A 20965-nucleotide genomic window follows, 5' to 3' on the forward strand; every position below is an offset into this window, starting at 1 on the left:
AAGAAGCGTAGCTCAATCATCACATAGGTGGTCATGCCAGTAACATTACGGTAATCTTGTCAGTAAAATAGCGGTAGTAATGCCAGTAAGATAGCGGTGTTCATCCTTCATGACGGTGTTCAACCTTCATAGCGGTGTTCAGCTTTCATGAAGGTGTTCAGCCTTCATAGCGGTGTTCAGCTTTCATGACGGTGTTCAGCCTTAATAGTGGTGTTCATGCAAGTAACATAGCGGTGTTCAGCCTTCATAGCGGTGTTCAGTCTACATGACGGTGTTCAGCCTTCATGACGGTGTTCAGCCTTGCTAGCGGTGTTCATGCAAGTAACATAGTAGTGTTGAGCTTTCATAGCGGTGTTCAGCCTTCATAGCTTGGTTCATGCAAGTAACAACATAGTAGTGTTGAGCTTCATAGCGGTGTGCAGCCTCGATAGCTTGGTTCATGCAAGTAACAACATAGTAGTGTTGAGCTTCATAGCAATGTTCAGCTTTCATAGCTTGGTTCGTGCCACTAACGAAAGAGAAGTGTGCCCCAAAACTATAAGTATGATTAAAGCAAGAAAGGGGATTAATTTTGAATCACTTCGTCTATGCAAACAATTAACACAAATAGCTTTGTAAAACTACTGATAACAAATTCAGAAATAAGTTCCGAGCCTGATCTCTATGTTGTAAAATAAAGTTCTCGTAAAACTATTTATCAAATCAGGATAGAGTGGACATGCATTTCGTATTACCTTCTCTATCTGAAGTTTTTTGTATGTCTTTTGTTCTTGATTACTTGATTACTTGAGATTTATTCAGCTAGTTTTAATAAGATTATCACACGCTATTTTTTGCGTTTTGCAACGAAGTTTGCAACAATTATATATATTAAAACTATTACAAACTATATTTGAACTGAATACTATAAACTATTATTTAGTACAATGCGATAAATTTTATTTAAGTCAAATTAATCAATTAAATAAGTTACTTGAGCCAGTTATTAGTACAGCATGCTTAATTATTACTGAGAAATCAGGTCCGGTCTGTGCTTGGATATTTAAACAATTGTGCTTGTGCCCTCTTAGATAATCCACAATGCGCCAGTGCTACACAACGGCTGTTTACTGATTAATACACAACTGTAACTCGAAAAGGATATTATTATGTACCCTGAAATAAAACTTCAGGACATAGTCACTTAAGTTTTCGTTTTTCATAGAGATGTTTTGGGTGAGGCCATAATTTGAATTACAATACCGTATCATATTTTTCAAACAGACCTCGCCTTTATGGCGGATCTTGCTATAATTTATAAACAGCTAAATATAAAGGGTATAGGAGAACAAGTTCGAATACATATTAAATAATACGTAATGCGGAAATTAAAATAAATAAATAGAGCTGCCCTTTAAAACCAGTTGTTGTTGGCTGTATATGGAGTTATGTATTTCCACTTTAATTAAGAACAGTCGCACACTATTACAGCATTAACTTCAGCTATGTGCAGAGTTCTGAACAATAACAGATGTTAGTTTAAATTGCATAACATTATGAGCGGATGAAATTTATAGGACATAAATTTAGACAAATTTCATATCATTGAATACCCTGACACATTATTGTGACCAACCAGTCAATCATTAAACGATGAAAAAGTCGATTAACACGGCAATCGTTTGCGAGATAAGCAGGATGTTACTGTAATGTGATGTGATATCACGTTGCATGTGATATTTCTGATACGAAACACATATTTAGGTTGTTACGTGCAACATAAAAAACATGCACAGAACAAATTAATTATTTTACGAAGGCGTGCATATCAAGTTACATTTTAGTGTTTGTTATTCTTGAACCCAGTTTCTGGACCTGATTATCCGTTGCCAGTGAAAGCAGCCTATTCAGGTTGTATGCTTTTTGCTGCTCATCAGTTACTAAGGGTTGAAAATGAGGCCTTTTTAACTTTAATTTAGTAAGGAATGTGTTTTATTAAATGTTACTTTCTAAGGGACTAGAAATGCGTCAAAATACGTATCTAATTGGGAAAGGGCTATATCGAAGAACGCGTGACAATGGCGGCATTCAGAAATAAATATATATTTACACTTTCCAAAAGACAACATAAATTATTCCTGACGTCTCTTTATTATTTTGTTGAAACGCTTTAAAGTTAGCGTAAATTATCCCAAACAACAACACTTGATCTGAACACTGATTTTGTATCGAAACATTGCATAATACTTTAATGTAACCTTAATGATATAACATTGATGCATATAAGGGCATGTATTTGCACATTTATGGATGGTATATATACCAGTATATAAATACAACATCCCTTTACGGGTGTTTCAACGTATTGTCAACCCGAGACTGGTAGTCTCAACCGGGGAGTTATATTATTAGACCGAACACATAAACAGGCACGTATGTATCCACTAGATCCACGCGTTTCAATGCATGCTAATAACACAAATTATCATATTCCACTTAGAACATTTGGCGGATTATTTATAATTAATATCTTCGTATATTGTGGTATTGACGAGCATAGAAAACATGTGTTGGTCATTCACAAGTCCTGCGCATATAATCTAGTTGTAAAATGGCTAAAATCTCATTTCTCTAACATTTCAGTACTGGCAGTAAAATTGAGCGGGTACAAATATATAAAGGAGATCGTGGGTCCGTGCATGTACCGTCTTCTCGTTTTGCATTCGACAAATCAAAACACGAAAATCAACGCATATAAGCTCGTATTCCGATCTTCAGATATAATGTACGCAATATAAGTGTACCAAAACATTAATACACACGTAATTTTCATTAATATGAAGCAGTCCTTGACACACCAATTTATATAAATGTTTTATTTACTGCAATAAACACAAACTTTGTACTGTCAAATAATGTTCATGGAATACATACTTTAAGTAATGTAGAAAGGCAATTTCATGTTAATAAACAAACAATTGATTAAGTTTGCATATCAATATTGCAATATTACAAATGGACTAAACATGATAAATTAGTTCCTGTTTAAAGATGCAAGTGCAATGAACATAATTTGTATCGTGTTGATTTTTATTATAAAAAGTATATAAAAAGTTGCAATAACTTCAAGTTATGGCACATTATTTGGTAAGACAATCAGGTATGCGAGATAATCATGTTGGAAAGTGTGATGAAATGAAATAAATGCTGAACTAACCGATATATACATGTATATATATTGTAGTATTTGCTCCAAACAAATGCCTTTCTTTCTGCAGAGTGTACTTGTTTATACGCTGTTATTTGCATGTCAAAATAATGTTAAAACGGTTCTTAATGCACAAGTGGCAACATCCATACGGGATGCAGTTTCTAACAAAAGATCATGTATCGTTCAAAGACAGTAAGCTTAAAATTTTGATGCCTGTCTTTGACAAAAATAAATAATGAAATATTTAACGTCTAAACAAATGCTACCGTATTGTAATATCATATTATCAAACCCTTTCCAGAGCTTACCACCCCAAACAGATTAACGGCAGAAACTGCATTTACAAGTCAATATTCCCTACGTTTTAATATTAAATGATAACTAGTTATAGCGTTTTCGTATGTTGTGCTGTAATCGCTTTTAATGTTATATACTTTAACTCCTAATACATGGTTAACAGTCAAACACTGGAAAGAAAATATACATTTATAATAAAAATGTTTGTATAATAACAATAATACTCGAATTAACCAACATGACGTGATATGTAATCTCCGCTTCGATTTGATACGCTGCGCTCAATATTAAAACGTTACCGATACTGAGTTTAGTAGTGTCTAACCATTATTTGACCGATATGGGAGGCAAACACTTGGACCGATTCGTTTAGTTTCGCTTTCGTAGCGAACGATTGGAGCACAGGGTCCAGTAAAAAAAAAAAAAGAAAAAAAAATTGTTTATGTAAGAAAAAGGAAAAGGGCACCAACGCAATTCAACTACTGGACATGAATTCCAAGGCACTACTACATAATTCATATGTTTATCATCACAAACTCTGCACAGTTTTACAGCAAAATAAATTATCTCTCTAACGGTACTAGTGTCATTCGATTCGACGCAGTACTATAGTGTCCACATGGCCTCAAACACGAGAAATTGTCCAAAATTCGGTCGATGTAGCTAAGCCTGTCCACTTGTGTTTACACTGGACGAGTCCTGTTGGGCACGTAATAAGCGATTCCCCGATAAATTGTCTATAGCTCCATATAAAACACATCCAAAAAACACTGTCCACGTCAATAACTTGCTCGGTCGCCGAATATTTACCAAGAAATCAACTCGTTTTCACACACAATAATTCTGAATGTCAAAAGACGCCATTTGCCGGTCGGCTATCCCGCAGTGAATGCTGAGACGAACGCAGCCTAAACGGTGAGTTTTTATTGGTCGATTTCATTTGGAACACTTCTGAGTACTTCGTTAGATTAAAAACTTTGACATATCGCGGGAAATGGATGCAGCCATGGAACAGCAGACGTATTGGACTGCAAAACAGAATTTGGCCCTCTCAATGGTCAAAGCAGGCCACAATGTTTACATCGGCGGTCAGGCTGGGTGCGGCAAGTCTACGCTCGTAACCCATATAATGCAATGGGCGGAGAATGAACGCAAATCGGTCGCATTAACATGCACGACAGGTGTTGCTTGCAGCAATTTCTCACCGGTATGTTGATTTTGTGATTTGACTGCAAAACATAATTTAACTTATTTAACAGAAACGACAAGTGGGATTTCATCAAGTTCTTTAACATGTATAGAAAGGGTACATATATATGGAACAAAAAACATGACGATCTGTTGTAATTTAGTAAAAGCTCTAGTAAATAAAATAAACAAGGGACTAAAATGTCACAAAACTAGGTTTTCAGTTCAATTTTGACCTTCAAACTCAAATTGTGACCTTGACCTTGGAAATATCAACGTAATTCTTTCGCGTGACGCACTGTCTAATGAACAAATGTGCGAAATGATTTTACAATCTGACAATGAACGACAAAGTTATGGCCCGGACAAGCTCATTTATGGCCATTTTTGACCTTCAAACTCAAATTGTAACCTTGACCTTGGAGATATCAACGTAATTCTTTCGCATGACACACTTTCTTATGATGGTGAACACATGTGCCGAATGATTTTAAAATCTGACAATAAACAACAAAGTAATGGCGCAGACAAGCTTGTTTCGCCTGCCCGCCAGCCAACATCGCCAATCTAATAACCTGGTTAAAATAACTAAGTTCATGAAGATGAAGCAGTTTTTTCTTTAACTTTTATATTTAAATATACATATACAACACAAGGATTTTGTTTCAAATATATATAAATATATTATATGGTGTCATGAGATTTTATTCTTGGTTTGTTTTGCATGGAATTAACTAAGAAATATATTTCATGTAACTCAAGCGATGCTCCTTTTTTAATAACCACAATCCAGAATTTTTACTTATTATTTAAAGGAAAGAAATGGATCCTAAACCTTCCCATCCCATCCCATGCAGAATTTTGGGAGTGACCAAATTTTAAAGCACCAGCAGACAACGCTTTTAAAAAAAGAACATGTTTACGAAGCTAGTGCAGCAAAACAATTGTGACAAAATGGGATATCGCTCAAGACGAGCAATTTCACCTTTTTTCACAATCGCATCAGTTTTCAGCTGTTAGTGCGTAAAATGGGCATCTCCCTCCACACAGAAACAAAAAATGCATGGGGACCATCACAATATTAATTTAATGACCTTTCGCTTTCAGGTGTTGAAGCCCATGACAATTCACAAGTGGTGTGGAGTTGGGGATGGCAGGATGTGTGGTATAAAATTAAGGGGGATGATGGCAACTGATGACAGATTAATACCTGCACGAAACAGAATTTTGTCAACAGATATCTTAATAATTGATGAGATTTCCATGTTCAGCAGAAGAATGTTTGATATGCTTGAAACAGTTTTGCGAATAAAGGATACAAGCCACACATTTGGTAACATACAGATAATAGTTGTTGGTGATTTTTTGCAACTTCCACCAGTAAGAAATTTAAGATATGAGGACCTGGGTGAGTTTGCCTTTACCAGCAAATTTTGGCCACCACACAGCATATTTTTAGATTCTGTGTTTAGACAGAGAGACGAATCTCTCATAAGCCTCATCAGAGAGTTATCTTTAGGGCAACTCAGTAATGACAGTCAGAAGCTAATAACTTCTCTAGCCCGGGAATTGCCACAAGAGGATGGTAAATTGGTGAAGCTATATGCCACCAACATATTGGTGGACCTTCACAACAGAAGTCGAATCATGGACCTTGACGGCCAAATGTATTCCTTCCAATCCACAGATAAAGGAGATGAACGAGCCCTGAACACTTTGGTGGTACCACCAACATTATGGTTAAAGGTAATAATATTAAAAAAAAGAACAAATAATCCTTTACAATTAACATGCAAAGATGACCAATCTTAAGGAGCTCCTACATGAGCTGTAAGACACAGGTCTACTCTGTTTGATTATAAATATGAATATTATATTCTATAACAAGTTATAGTGAACAATACAACTTATGGTGATTATGTGCTTTTTAGTACGCTAGAATTACATTTTAATTCATTATATATTAATAGCAAATAAATATGCATGAGGGGTATGGTTATATGTAAAGGCTTTTGTGACAATGGCTGTTCAGTGGAGGCAGCCATGTACTGTGGACTCAATTTCTAAACCTCATACAAGTTTCAATAAGTCTAGTGCACATGTATCCACAACTATTTGCCCTAATTGCCTTCTCATCTAGGTATGCACCATTCCAAATTCATTTATTTAAAATGAAAGCAATACCAATTATTTTTCATGTTTTAAGATTATTAGGTTCTGTACACAGAGGCCAGTCAAAAAGAAATGGGAACTGTACTTAACCCTTTGCATGCTGGGAAATTTATCGTCTGCTAAAATGTCGTCTGCTGAATTTCTACAATTAGCATTTCTTCGAATTAAAAAAAAAATTACTATCAGAATAGCAAACTGTTTCGTCTCATCTGGATCTTTGCAAAGACCTTCAAAACTCGGTTCCCGCATTGTAAGGGATAATCTTTTTCTTACATACAGTACCCATTTTTTGTTACTGGCCCCTGTGGTTCTGTAGTAGGTTTTGAAAAAAACGACTCGTCTATAAATTCATTAGAATGTTATTAATACTTGTTTACAGATCGGTTGCAGGGTAATGCTTCTAAAGAATCTGTCTGACAGACTTATGAATGGGCTGCAGGGTGAGGTTCGAGACATCAGAGAGGATGCTGTCCATGTTTTCTTCCCTATGTTACATGAAGTGGCCACTATCCTTCGATGTGCTTTCACAAGTATGTTTTAATTAGCATAAAATGCATGCTTGCATGTGAGCTTATTTCACTTAAGGAGTACATTTTCACTGTTTGCATTATATATAAAAAAATGCCAAAATTTACTTTTCACTTAAGGTAGACACAGATTAGGTTTTTTTTTAATGGAAGAGTCCTGGCCTCTCACATTAAGAAAATAATTACTTTGACAATTAAAGGAAATGGAAAGAAGTAAATTAAAAAGTAATTTTCAGTGGAAAAAAGAATTAAATTGTATAACTTATAATCAGAAGCTTTGGAAAACTTTTAGATATAATATTTATTACTTTAGCTGATTTTACCCTTTCCCACTCAGAAGTGCAAATGGCTTTTGCAACCAGCATAAAACCAGAACAGCCTGCGAGTAACTCGCAGTCTGTTCAGGTTTTATGCTTTTTGCTGCTCATCAGTATCTAAGGGTTGGAAATGAAGCTTTTAAACTTGAATATAGTAAGAAAGGTCTTTAATTAAATTTACTTTCTAAATGACTTCAAATGTTTGAACATACGTATCTATGCGGTAAAGGGTTAAAAGACACCCAAAATATTTGTTTTACCACTGTTTGCAGCAAAATGATACTTAATGTACTATTGCAACCAGTGAAGATCCAGATCAAAGAGAACACCTGTATATAATATCTCTCTTTTTAGGGTATACACTGTTGTAGCCACCTAATGAAAAAAAAAATGAAAATGCCTTGGAGAAAATTTAATCTTTGACATGTTTTATATGTTTATACTCTTCAGTTTTTGACCCGACTACTGGACATAACATTTGTGAGAGATACCAGTTTCCACTGAAGCTCAGCTATGGCATGACAATTCACAAATCCCAGGGCATGTCACTAGACAGGTAATTGTATTTCCAAGATTACAAAATAAAAATTTAAGCCTTTCTCTGAGAGATACCACTTTTGATGCCTCTGCACAATTAAATAGATCCAGATCAGACAGTTTATATGTTATTTTTTAAGAATATCAACTCATTTGTTTTTTGTGTTAGGGGAATGTTGTTGAGGCCATTATGAGGGAAAAATTTGATCATGTTTGTTCAATTGTCAAATGTATGGGAGAGTAATACATGTATGCTTTCTCAGAAGGGAAATGGGGCCATATTTATGAACATGAAATGAACACCTGTTTAGAGTACCATAATAGCAACACACACTTTAACATAATAACTTACATGTCATGTGTTTCATCATTGTTTTTTCCAGGGTTGAAGTAAACTGCCGGCATATATTCCAGTCTGGTCAGTTGGGTGTGGCAATTGGTCGTGCCAGGTCTATAGAAGGTTTGAGAATCGTGAACTTCTCCCAGGATGCTGTGATACCACAAACACAAGCTGTCACTGATTTTGTAGCCCAAGAAGGCAGTCCATTTATTGATGACTGTTCATGCTGTCGGAATTTGGTAGATTGGTGAGTATTAAACAGTATCTATTTTGCAGAATATTGTGCAGTACTGGTGAGAAAATACACCGACCGCCATTATATGACTGAAACAATGTTAAAACTGGTCTAAAACCAAAATTCAATCACATTCTGATCACTTTTATGGGCTGTGTACTTTGGCTTTGTTCACTAACTCTTCTCTTGCGACTGTTTGATGAATCCAACTGCTTTATAGAATGTTTGAAGTTTTGACATTTTGAGCTTATTCCCCCAGTGTTACTTTTCTTAGATAATGCCGATTGTCCGATTATTACACTATTTGCATTCCGCTGATATTGAAGAGCTGTAGGATTTGTATTTAATCCGTTGAATTTGCCACGTTGTTGACAGAAGTGGTTCTCGATGGGATCGGAGTTGATCATTGCTGGTACTACTGACCAACCACTGATTTCATGGGATATGGTACAACATAGCTGTAAGAAACCAATTATTGTTGACTGTAGGTCCTCCATGCACTGCTCAGACATTTTTTCACTACCTTTTCCAGGTTTGACTTTGCTGCCATAGGAATGGGTTTTCCAGTCATTGAACCATGCCTGTATTTCTTTGAGGTCCTTTAGCCTTTGGTCTTCTAACAAATGTACAGGGCGTTTATCTCTATATACACTTATCAACTTAGATGTGTTTTTGAGGAATTCTATGGCACCATCTAACTCACTGCCTTTTTCTCCCAAACTGTCCTTGTATGCAAGCATAAGATTAAGCATTTCAGAGTCCAGCACATCCTCTGCAAGCTTGTTTCTCATTTTTGAAGTATTACTGGGATAAATGTGTTCATTTGTAAGTTTATAGTGAGTTTGTATTGGGTTTTGACAGTCCCATTTATATGCATTAATCCACATTGACCATTGAATTGTTGCTCCAGATGGAAGAAGAAGAAGCCTGGTATGACCAGTTGAATTTCCACTCTTGATAACGTTGTTTCTGATTTTCTTGAAAGTGTGAGATGGATCCATTAAGAATATAATATGTTGCGATGGATCACTTGGACATTTTGATGTCATGTTGTGGTTTGCAGGTTGCTTATCAGGAAAATGAATGTGCATGAATGATCGATTGTTAACAGCGCCATCCATGCAGACATATTTTACACTGAAACCAAAATCTTGCAGTTTGTTCATTGCCTCCCAGAACAATATATACAGATGGCTTGCAGACAGTGAATGGCTTACAAAATAAGCAAATGGAAATCTAAATCCAGACAGCCCCATGAACATCATTTGTAAAATGTGAGTTCCTAGTTTTTGGTACAAGTTCCAGATTTCAATGAGTCAACAGCTTGGCTTTCAACTCCAAGGTCTACAAAACCAATCATGGACAAGCTGTCCCCTTGTCTAACAATTTCAATTTTCTCTTGAATGGTCATCTCGTCAAGGAGAATCCCTCCAATACGACCCTCTGTTGGAATATCCATCCTGTTTGCTTCCTCATACATCCACCTGAAGATGTTTTCATGAAACCCTGGACTTTGTTGTATGCTGTTTTTGTAAAGTAATAGAAGTGAGGGACTTGGAAGAAGCAGCACTTCAGATTTCCTTAGGCTTTTATATCCTTCTGGACTTCTAGTGAAAAGTTGCAGACATTCATTTATAGTTGTGCTGTCCCATCTGTTTTGATTGCTGCATTTGTTTTGTGCATTGTTTACCTGTGAAGCTAAGAAGGTCAAAGTAGCATCACTAGCTGTTGGCACTAAATTCCTAAGTGTATCAACTACCGAAGGTTTTGGCGTATTCTCTGGATATTTGATAGTAAGTCGCTGACATGTTGTGCAGTTTGGGATTTGTCTGTTATTCAATATGGCAAACTGTTTGCATAATTTAGATCGCACAATGTTATGGTTAATGTTCTCATCCCCTTGTTTGGTAAGCAGTTCCTGTTGAATGTTTGAGTGGGGTATGTAATTATGTTTCTTAATAGTAATGCCTTGACATAGCTGGATGCAATTAACTTGTTCCAATACTTCCTTAATACCTTCGCAGGTTAGACAGTAAGTGCCGGCAATATAATTAGACTCCAGATCAATCTCTCGTCCTCTTATATGCACATTGAATGTCATATCACTTCTGAAAACTACCACTTTCTCAACTTCATTTCCATTGCATATCCAGCCGGTAGGAATTTTCACTTTCACAGATGTGCATGGCATGACATGTACATGGCAATGCAGGTTATGTAGCAAATTTGTTAACGCCAAGTGATCGAAAACTTTCTCATTACTGGATTTGTCTTGGGGTTTCCACTGCAGGTTGTATACAGTCTGTTTCTGTTTGTTTATAACTTTTCTTTTGGAGTCTACTTTAAACACTTTTTGAAGAATCTGACAGAACGTGAGATAGTTTATGTCATTTTTCCTTTCCAATGTTGTGTCTATGGTATAGGTGTTGAAGAGAACCTCAGCTGATATGAACTCTTGCTCATTGCCCAACTTGAGGTTGAGTGTAAGCCTGAAAAAAAAAATAATGTGTTTATAAACAATTTCTTTAAAGAGGATGCAGTTGACAAGTTAAATTACTGGAAACACGGAAAAGGTTTAACCCGTTACCAAACAACACATTTTAGACTGTCCCAAATTGAACGTGGATGCAGATGACAAATTCAATTGTAATATAAAGAAGTAGATTTGGTAGGGTAGAAATCTATACCTATAACAACAATTGAAAATTCTTGCATACACTTTCCACCATTGTAGTCTAGACATTGTTTACATAAGTGCGTGGGAAAGTTATAAAGATTATGACCTCTATATGCATGATAACAGCTGTTCAATCTGCTGAGGGTTGACCTAGTTATCAGTCAGATGTAAACATATAAGCTCTAGAAACATGTACAGGGAAAATGTGCACAATCAACTTAGAAGGTTAAATTAAATTACACACCATAATTGCAATAACAATTTATGGATTTAAATAATACAATTACTAAAATTAGCTTTTATTTAATGATCAAAATATTGAATACTATATACGGTTACTGATTATTTGTAAGTTATTTACAGACTTCTCTGTATCAGATAGTATTAACCCCTTACCACTAAGATATGTATTTTGATGTGTTTGTAGTCCCTTAGAAAGTGAAATTTAAATAAAAACCTTTCTTACTAGCTAGATTCAAGTTTTAACGGCTCCATTTCCAACCCTTAGATACGGATGAGCAGCAAACAGCATAAAACCTGAACAGACTGCGAGTTACTTGCAGGCTGTTCTGGTTTTATGCTGTTTGCACATAGCCTATTCACTTTGCTTCTAAGTGGAAAACGGTTAATGTTTAATACTAGTGATTAACAGGATAAAAATTTATACACAAAAGGAACATACACAAAATAATATTCATCAGATTTATATGAAATTCATTTTAATATGAAAAATATAAACCTAATAAATATTATTTATATTATTTATGCAAATAAAAAATGCTTGTACCTCTTGCAAGGTTTAGTGATTATTGAATAAAACGAAAACTTTGCAAGATTTGCAAAACTACAGGTTTTTTAACTCAATACCAATCAATATTTGTTTAAGTCCCAAATTGAAAGAAGTTACACATGACAATTACAAATGTAATAGGATATGAAGAAATTGTTTTGGTAGGGTAGAAATCATTGTGAGATAAGGAGAATTTACTTATCTTGAGCAATTTCTCTTTTTCACATTATAATTTCGAGATGACAAATTAAATTGTAAGAGAGTATTAAGACATTAATTTGTTAGGGTAGAAGTCATCGTTGTAAAACGGAGAAATTGCTCAACATGAGCAATTTCTTTTATTACCTCAACGACTTCTAAGAGTTGTCGAAAACAAACACGTAAAATCACATTATTGTATGATAATTGGTTAAAAGACACATTAAGGATTATATCTTTAAATGATTTTTGTGTGAGATGTGTCAAATATTTAATTTGCTCTTTCAGTTTATATCCTGAGATGCAACAGAGCAATCCTAGCCCAGTGCAACATGCAACAGGCATTTTAGACACGGAAGATGACATGGACGATCCAGTGTTTGACGAGCTCTTGGCAAATATTGGTTCTTCCTTGGCAGAACACACAGCTGTTGTTCTTCCAGACACCTTTGACTTAGAGGAACAAATAAATGAACTTAGTTACACATGTCCCGTTACTGAACAACAGTCTATGGTGAATGAAATATTTGCAAGTTTTATGGCTAATGAACAAATTGTTAGATGCTTCTTAAACCAACAGTATGACCGTTGCATGAAGTTTTATGCCCAAACTGTGATTTCCGAACCAGGTAGAGAGAGTCCAGTTCCACAGTGTCAGTTAACTGCTTTTTATAAACTGTGGCAAAGTCATATGACATCAGCAGAGTATGAAAGTGAGTGTCTTCCATTAATTCTGCTCTCCTCCAAAGGAACAAAACCTGCATTGTATTCTGCAATTTTTAAACTCTGCACTACTGTTCGTCAGTTGCTTCTATCAGATAAAGCTGCACAGTTATCATATATAGATAACCAGAAAATGACATCACGAGCTACAGATGGATTTGATGCAACAGCCAGAGGTAAAATCAGATATATAGGTGGTTATGCTGTTGCCAAGCTCAAATACAACTATATGTGCCAAGTTAAATCGAATATGTACAAAACCAGTGCATTGGGCGTTAGTAAATTTAACACAGCGTCAGTAATGGTGGAGTTCCTAGAGAAGATGACAGTTAGTGAGCACCATTTGATTGCTGTAACTGAAGATCCAGGAAGTCTATCAGAAACCTCAAGAAAACAGAATATTAATAGAGGTCTGACAAATATCTCTGACCAATGTTACCACTGTTTTGAAAGTATTGTAACAGCATCATTGAATGAACTAAGTTCAAAAAACTTGGTCAAACATGGAAATAGTCTTCATGATCATGTAATTAAGACCCTTGAAGAAAATAACCAGTTTTTTGCAAGCTTTTATAAAATGTGCAGTGGAAATAATGCAAACCCAGCTTCAAATGACAACATCAGAACACTTTACAGAGAGTGCATATACAAGGTATCCTCAATACTATTGAAGCAGTTTTCAAGGGATTTTATGGAGTCCTGCAACACTCGTAAGAAAATGGAACACCGTAAACAAATCCAAGTTTCAGAAAAAAAGACCGCTCACAATACACATTTCAAACAAACCAAAAGTCTCAACCCTATTTCTATTACTACTACAGAACAGCCCGGCACATCTGGAGTGTCTTCAAAAAAAAGATCATCTTCAACACATTCAAATCATACTTTTCTAGGCGCGTTGGCTTCTTCAGAACAGCCAGGTTCATCTGGAGTGTCTTGTAAAAAGAAGTCTTTAAAAACACAAACAGCAGTGAAAAAGACTAAAAGAGCTGCAAGTCAGGAAAAAACTGAGAAACCGCCAGAGAATGATGATGGTGATGAGGAAAGGGAGGAGGAGGAAGAGGAGTCATGTTACAAATGTGGTAAAGCCTACACTGAAAATGAAGAATGGATAGCTTGTGATATATGTAACAAGTGGTACCATCGACGGTGTTGTGGGTTATCTAGTTTAACAAAATGGAAGTATTACACAAAAGTAAACAGAAAGTTCTGTTGTCCAGAATGTGAATAATATTGTCATTTGTTTGACCCATTACATGACAATAACAAGATTTAACTCTTTGGGAAATAAGGAATACATCAACATTTTGACAAAATAATACATTGCTCATGTTTTACATTATAAGTAAGTTGCAAAAGCAATTTTTCTTTTGTCTCAGTATAATTTTTAAGTCATCTCCTGCCGAGTGCAAAATGCCATCAGTAGATAATAATAATATAAATACACCATTTAGTTAAAAGGGTTTTTGTTTTACAACTTTGGTTATTCTTTGTTTAAGCTATTACCACACGATAACGGGATTTTACGGGTTTGGTGCTGACAACTCTAGAAATCATTGTGAACAAACGAGGAATTGCTCATATTGAACAATTTCTCCTTTTATCACAATGCTTTCTACCCTTCCAAAGCTATTTCTTCATATTCCATTATAATTTTAATGGCCGTCTGCAATTTCTTTAAATTTGGGACAGTCCAAAATGTGTCGTTTGGAAAAGAGTTTAATCCTATATTGGTGGTTCTCTTTAGAATGATTGATATCATAAGTAATAACATAGGATTTACATGTTTATTATTATTGGATATTTTTAAAGTAACATTCCATTTGAATTATCATATTAATGTAGACCTGACAATAAATGATGTTTAACTTTTTGCTCCCTGCAGAAGCATTTTTGCATCTTGCGGCTGATGACATTTGAAAGCCTAGAGACAAAAGAAAAAAAATGCTCATAATGAGATATTTCTTCTTTTGTCACTGGGTTTTCTTATGGTGTATAAAAAACAAGATCTACATTGCTATCTGCAATATAATAGAGCTAATTTAAATTTGTGTGCTGCAAATTCTACCAAAATATTCTGATTATTCATCCTAATGTGTTTAGTTAAGTATTTTACCACATATTATGTTATAAATATTATGTTATAAAGTCTTTTTTAGCAAATAAATCTTAAGTATCCACATTTGTATGCCCCCTTTCGAAGAAAAGGGGGCATATAGTGATCGGACTGTCCGTCTGTCTGTCCGTCCGTCTTTCCATCACACTTTGTGTTTAGGTTTCGAAAAATGCTCATAACTTCTATGTCCCTTGAGATATAACCTTCATATTTGGTATGCATGTGAATATGGACAAGGCCTTTCCATACACACACAAATTTTTACCCCTGAGACCTTGACCTTGAACTTCGGGTCCGCGTTTAGGTTTCGAAATCTGCATTTAGGTTTTGAAAAATGCTCATAACTTTCATGTCCCTTGAGGTATAACCTTTATATTTGGTATGCATGTGTATATGGACAAGGCCTTTCCATAAGCAAACAAATTTTAACCCCTGTGACCTTGACCTTGAACTTAGGGTCCGCGTCAAGGTTTCGAAATCTGCGTTTAGGTTTAGAGAAAAACTCATAACTTCTATCAATCGTTTATAGGGGGCATAAGTCATCCTATGGTGACAGCTCTTGTTACATTTAGTTTTTGCCCTGTCTGTTTGTTTGTTGGTTTTTGTCAAACTTTAACATTGGCCATAACTTTTGCAATATTAAAGATAGCAACTTGATATTTGGCATGCATGTGTATCTCATGGAGCTGCACATAGTGAGTGGTGAAAGATCAAGGTCGTCCTACAAGGTCAAAGGTCAATTATATTGGGGGGGGGGTCACATACACATCTTATTAGTTCTGTTCCCACATTTTGAAAACCTAATGGGTACAGATAACCACTTTTGAAAGAGAGTCGGCATGCTGTACAAACTGACTAGACCCTGACCAGGCAAGCTCCGAAAGGCAGTGTAGTGACTATTAGTAGAAAAATGCCATGCTGAAACATTGTCAAAAGGATGATACAGCATTGAACCAGAGTCACTGACATAACAAAATCATTCTGCATGGTAAAAGGTTGATTCAGCCATTACTTAATATTATCGTAAGGTCGATCAAATCATTGCTAAGTTTTGTTAAGTTCACAGCACTTAGTGTTGCATTGGAATTTAACATCACTTAGCTCAGTTTTTCATATAAATCACTTAGCTCAGTATTTCATAGAAATTTAACATCACTTGGCTCAGTTTTGCATACAATTTAACATCATGTAGCTCAGTTTTGCATATAAATTTAACAGCACTTTGCTTAAGTATTGCATTGACTTAAACAGCACTTGGCACAGTATTGTCTGATATGAGTCTACTCTGTTCGCAAAGGTGTGAAAAGACGTTATATCATGGGCAATTGGTTAAATAATCAATATGGGAAGGACAAATTGTTTGTTAAGTTCACATTACCAGGTTACAAGACTCATTTTGAGGTCTGTCAAAATTTTCAATCTTGCCGCTATTATTACTCTGATGTTTCCCTGCAAGGGGACGCTGTGCTGGTTCCCTTTCCATGTTTATATCAAACAACACAGTTTAAGTGATGGCAAAAATCGTTTTCATATTTAAATCGTTTTGTAAAAATATAGGATTTAATTTTTTGCAAAAGTTTAAACATTTTGAGTTATATGTCAATTGTTATCTTACCTTTTAACTTTTTACAATTTCAACCAATCAAATAACGCGTTCCAATATCTGCGCAGTGCGGGATTCCAAGCCGGCAAATGGCGACTTTTTACGTGTAGAATTATTGTGTGTAAAAACGAGTCGATTTCTCGGCTAATATTCGGAGACGGAGCGAGTAATTGATGTGGACAGTGTTCCTTGGATGTGGTTTATATGGAGTTATAGACGATTTATCGGGGAATCGCTTATTACGTGCCCAACAGGACTCGTCCCGTGTAAACACAAGTGGACAGGCTTAGCTACATCGACCGAATTTTGGACAATTTCTCGTGTTTGGGGCCCTGTGTACAGTTTAATACTGCGTCGAATCGAATGACACTGATACCGATTGAGAGATAATTTATTTTGCTGTAAATCTGTGCAGAGTTTTTGGTGATAAACATATGAACTGTTTAGCAGTGCGTTATAATGCATGTCCAGTAGTTGAATTGCGTTGGTGCCCTTTTCCTTTTTCTTACATAAACAATTTTTTTTTTTTTTTTTTTTTTTACTGGACCCTGTGGATTGGAGAGGTTTTATTTTAATTTGTCTACCAAATTATGTTGTTTAAGACACGGATCTATGTTAAATGGTAAGAATTATTTGAGAAAAGAGAAGGTTCGTAATAAGTAAAAATATATCATTGATAAGCTCACTATATATTTTGAAATCGAAAGTGACTTCCTTCTTTGTAAAGGAACAAAAATAACATTATGGATGTGTTGTTGTTATTTAAGTGTAAGTTTAGTTTGCGAGTAATCGGATTATAATTGTTTTTGTTGTGTTTATTGTGAACAGATAAAGAGCACAAGCACAACACTGTTTGCAATGTCTTAGATCTACATTTGAAAATGCATTTCTAAAAGTGACCGTTTCTCACATAATGTATATGATCAAATTGTTTGAGTAGTCCAAATGACTGCCTTATTGATCGACCGACACACACATACAGAGAGTTTATTATACAACAGTACATCGCATTCAAACTCAAATATACACATTATTTTCTTTCATCAGTATAAAAATAAATAGAGCTAATAAATTAGAAACGCAAATAGACTACTTTCCATCAAGGGTGTGATGAAACCTATTGAACAGTATTATTTTATATTCTAGTTCTTATAACGAAAGCTTTTTCGAGTTAATGTATAATAAACCTTTATTTTTTCTTAAATAATTGAAACAGCCGCACATACATGTAAAATGGGAATATATATATTTTTAAATCAACGTCATAACAACATAAACAAAAGCGTTCATTTCGTGGAATTCTGTTCAGAGAATATATGCATGTTTGGATGTTTAACTGGTGTACAGAGATTCTTTAACGTATAATGCGAAAACTGCGTATCGTTGGGTACGACGTATCGATCTAATCCAAAACATGCCGAATATCTGCCCCAAAACTTCTTAGTTCCGTGGCCGAATGTTTACAAGTTTTTCCCGTCTTTATTATAACAAAAAATAACTGTAAAATGGCCTGTCTACGGGAAAGTATGTTGTCGTTTATAACAAAATACGATGTCAGTGTCAAAATCGTGCACAGTTGCATAAGTTCTGTTAAGCATTGCGAAAGTATTTCACGTTTTTTGATTGCTATTTTACCGAATAGAAACATGCCATAATAAAATGACGTCACACGGTGAAGCGTATTAGACGGTTTTGTTTTTTTTTACATATATGGGCATGCTACTACGATGACTATAACACGCTCAACTTCATACCATTCAATTGAAATAAATGGTGCCTTTTCTCGTATAATTTTCAGGGGTGTCATTTTGATTTGGGTAGAAGTCGATGTAAAATTGTAAAAGCTATATTGACACTAGATTACTAAAAAGTTTTAAGTTATTGCTAAGTTGTTGTTGTTTTTGAAATATGTAATAATGTTTAGTTTATTTTGTTGTTTTTATAAAATGCACATATTCTCTCTCTCTCTCTCTCTCTCTCTCTCTCTCTCTCTCTCTCTCTCTCTCTCTCTACTCTTCTCTCTCTCTCTCTCTCTCTCTCTCTCTCTCATCTCTCTTTCTCTCTTCTCTCTCTCTCTCTCTCTCGCTCTCTCCTCTCTCTCTTCTCTCTTCTCTCTTCTCTCCCTCCCTCTCTCTCTCTCTCTCTCTCTCTCTTTCTCTCCTCTCTCTCTCGTCTCTCTGTCTCTCTCTCTCTCTCTCTCTCTCTCTCTCTATAAATATATATATATATATCAGGCATTTCCCCAGGAATATGGCCAGGCACAGCGGCAAGACATCGCGGTATGGGGGTTATTGCGTGAGGGTGTCCAAATTTTGCGGGTCGATTTTTAAAATCGATTTTCTATCCTGTTCTTTACATCAAATATACACTACTTTGAAGCTAATTAAAAACTCTACAATTCATCTAAATGTGTATATTTTTTTCCCTAAATTTATTTCATTCAAGTCATATTTTAAACTATGAAATAACAAGAAAAATAAAAGCAGGCATTAAAACGCTAATACAGTTTCATATTTTACCACAAGTGTACAGATATAATAATTTTAACTTCCAAAAACTATTCTTCGAGGCTTTATCCAGGTGCTAAGCATCCACCATTCTTCCGAAGTCAACTTCCTAATTGTCTGGTCCTTCAATGCTGACCATCACAAGAGCATGGTGGACAGCAGACTTCAGGCGAACACGATTTTCATTTTTTTACCGTTTTCATTTTGATGAAGCCCTCTTGCAAACTGCAATACGCATAATTTGTAAAATAATTCTGAAATTATAGAGATATTTAAGCATTTTTCGTTTGTTTATGTAATCTTGACAATCTAGTTAAGTACCGACGGAGCAGTACCGACTGCTGAAAGCACTGGTCTGCACATGCGACGTATGCACAAAGAGCACATCATACCTACACAAGGGTGGATTATTTTTCAAACAACTGGAATGCTGTTCAGAGAATATATGCATGTTTGGATGTTTAACTGGTGTACAGAGATTCTTTAACGTATACTGCGAAAACTGCGTATCGTTGGGTACGACGTATCGATCTAATCCAAAACATGCCGAATATCTGCCCCAAAACTTCTTAGTTCCGTGGCCGAATGTTTACAAGTTTTTCCCCACTTTATTATAACAAAAAATAACTGTAAAATGGCCTGTCTACGGGAAAGTATGTTGTCGTTTATAACAAAATACGATGTCAGTGTCAAAATCGTGCACAGTTGCATAAGTTCTGTTAAGCATTGCGAAAGTATTTCACGTTTTTTGATTGCTATTTTACCGAATAGAAACACGCCATAGTAAAATTACGTCACACGGTGAAGCGTATTAGACGGTTTTGTTTTTTTTTACATATATGGGCATGCTACTACGATGACTACGTTCAACTTCATACCATTCAATTGAAATAAATGGTGCCTTTTCTCGTATAATTTTCAGGGGTGTCATTTTGATTTGGGTAGAAGTCGATGTAAAATTGTAAAAGCTATATTGACCACCTAGATTACTGAAAAAGTTTTAAGTTATTGCTAAGTTGTTGTTGTTTTAATTTTGTTGTTTTTATAAATGCAAAATATTCCTCTCAGAGATCGCGCTCTCTCGCCTGCGCGAGTAGCTGAGAGCGAGATAGAGGAGAGAGAGAGATCGATAGTCTGAGTAGCGAGAGATCGCGAGCTCTCAGCGGTGAGAGCTCAATCTTGCTCTCTCGTTCAGTCGCTCATCTCGCCTTCCTCTCTCTCGCTCGCTATCTCTCTCTAGCTTCTCTCTCTCGCATCTATAGCTCTTCTCTCTCTCTCCTTCTCTCTCTCTCTCTCTCTCTCTCTCTCTCTATAAATATATATATATCAGGCATTTCCCCAGGAATATGGCCAGGCACAGCGGCAAGACATCGCGGTATGGGGGTTATTGCGGAAGGGTGTCCATTTTGCGGGTCGATTTTTAAAATCGATTTTCTACCTGTCTTTAATCAAATATACACTACTTTGAAGCAATTAAAAAACTACAATTCATCTAAATGTGTATATTTTTTTCCCTAAATTTATTTCATTCAAGTCATATTTTAAACT

The 20965-nt window shown here is 35.5% G+C and overlaps 3 protein-coding genes across 5 annotated transcripts in view; all 3 read left to right on the plus strand.

The window, feature by feature from the left end:
• Positions 1–20965, plus strand: part of LOC127869375 (uncharacterized) — a 319605-nt gene that overhangs the window by 171796 nt on the left and 126844 nt on the right. The gene's annotated exons all lie outside the window — the stretch shown is intronic.
• LOC127869376 (uncharacterized) overlaps positions 1–20965 on the plus strand; it is a 161311-nt gene that overhangs the window by 133560 nt on the left and 6786 nt on the right. The gene's annotated exons all lie outside the window — the stretch shown is intronic.
• LOC127869370 (uncharacterized) lies at positions 4482–14435 on the plus strand. Of its 3 annotated transcripts, XM_052411878.1 has the most exons (6): positions 4482–4694; positions 5783–6421; positions 7227–7377; positions 8142–8247; positions 8612–8688; positions 12757–12875. In XM_052411878.1, exons 1-6 carry the CDS (start codon positions 4482–4484, stop codon positions 12816–12818), a joined length of 1248 nt encoding a protein of 415 aa, XP_052267838.1. In that variant the 3' UTR covers positions 12819–12875. The 3 variants fall into 3 exon arrangements, with proteins under 3 accessions (XP_052267838.1, XP_052267837.1, XP_052267836.1); XM_052411877.1 differs by lacking the exons at positions 4482–4694; positions 5783–6421; positions 7227–7377 and having other exon boundaries at positions 8236–8247; positions 12757–14435; XM_052411876.1 differs by lacking the exons at positions 4482–4694; positions 5783–6421; positions 7227–7377; positions 8142–8247; positions 8612–8688 and adding an exon at positions 9996–10077 and having other exon boundaries at positions 12757–14435.

Source organism: Dreissena polymorpha, chromosome 2 (genome assembly GCF_020536995.1).
Source record: "Dreissena polymorpha isolate Duluth1 chromosome 2, UMN_Dpol_1.0, whole genome shotgun sequence".
NCBI lineage: Eukaryota > Metazoa > Mollusca > Bivalvia > Myida > Dreissenidae > Dreissena > Dreissena polymorpha.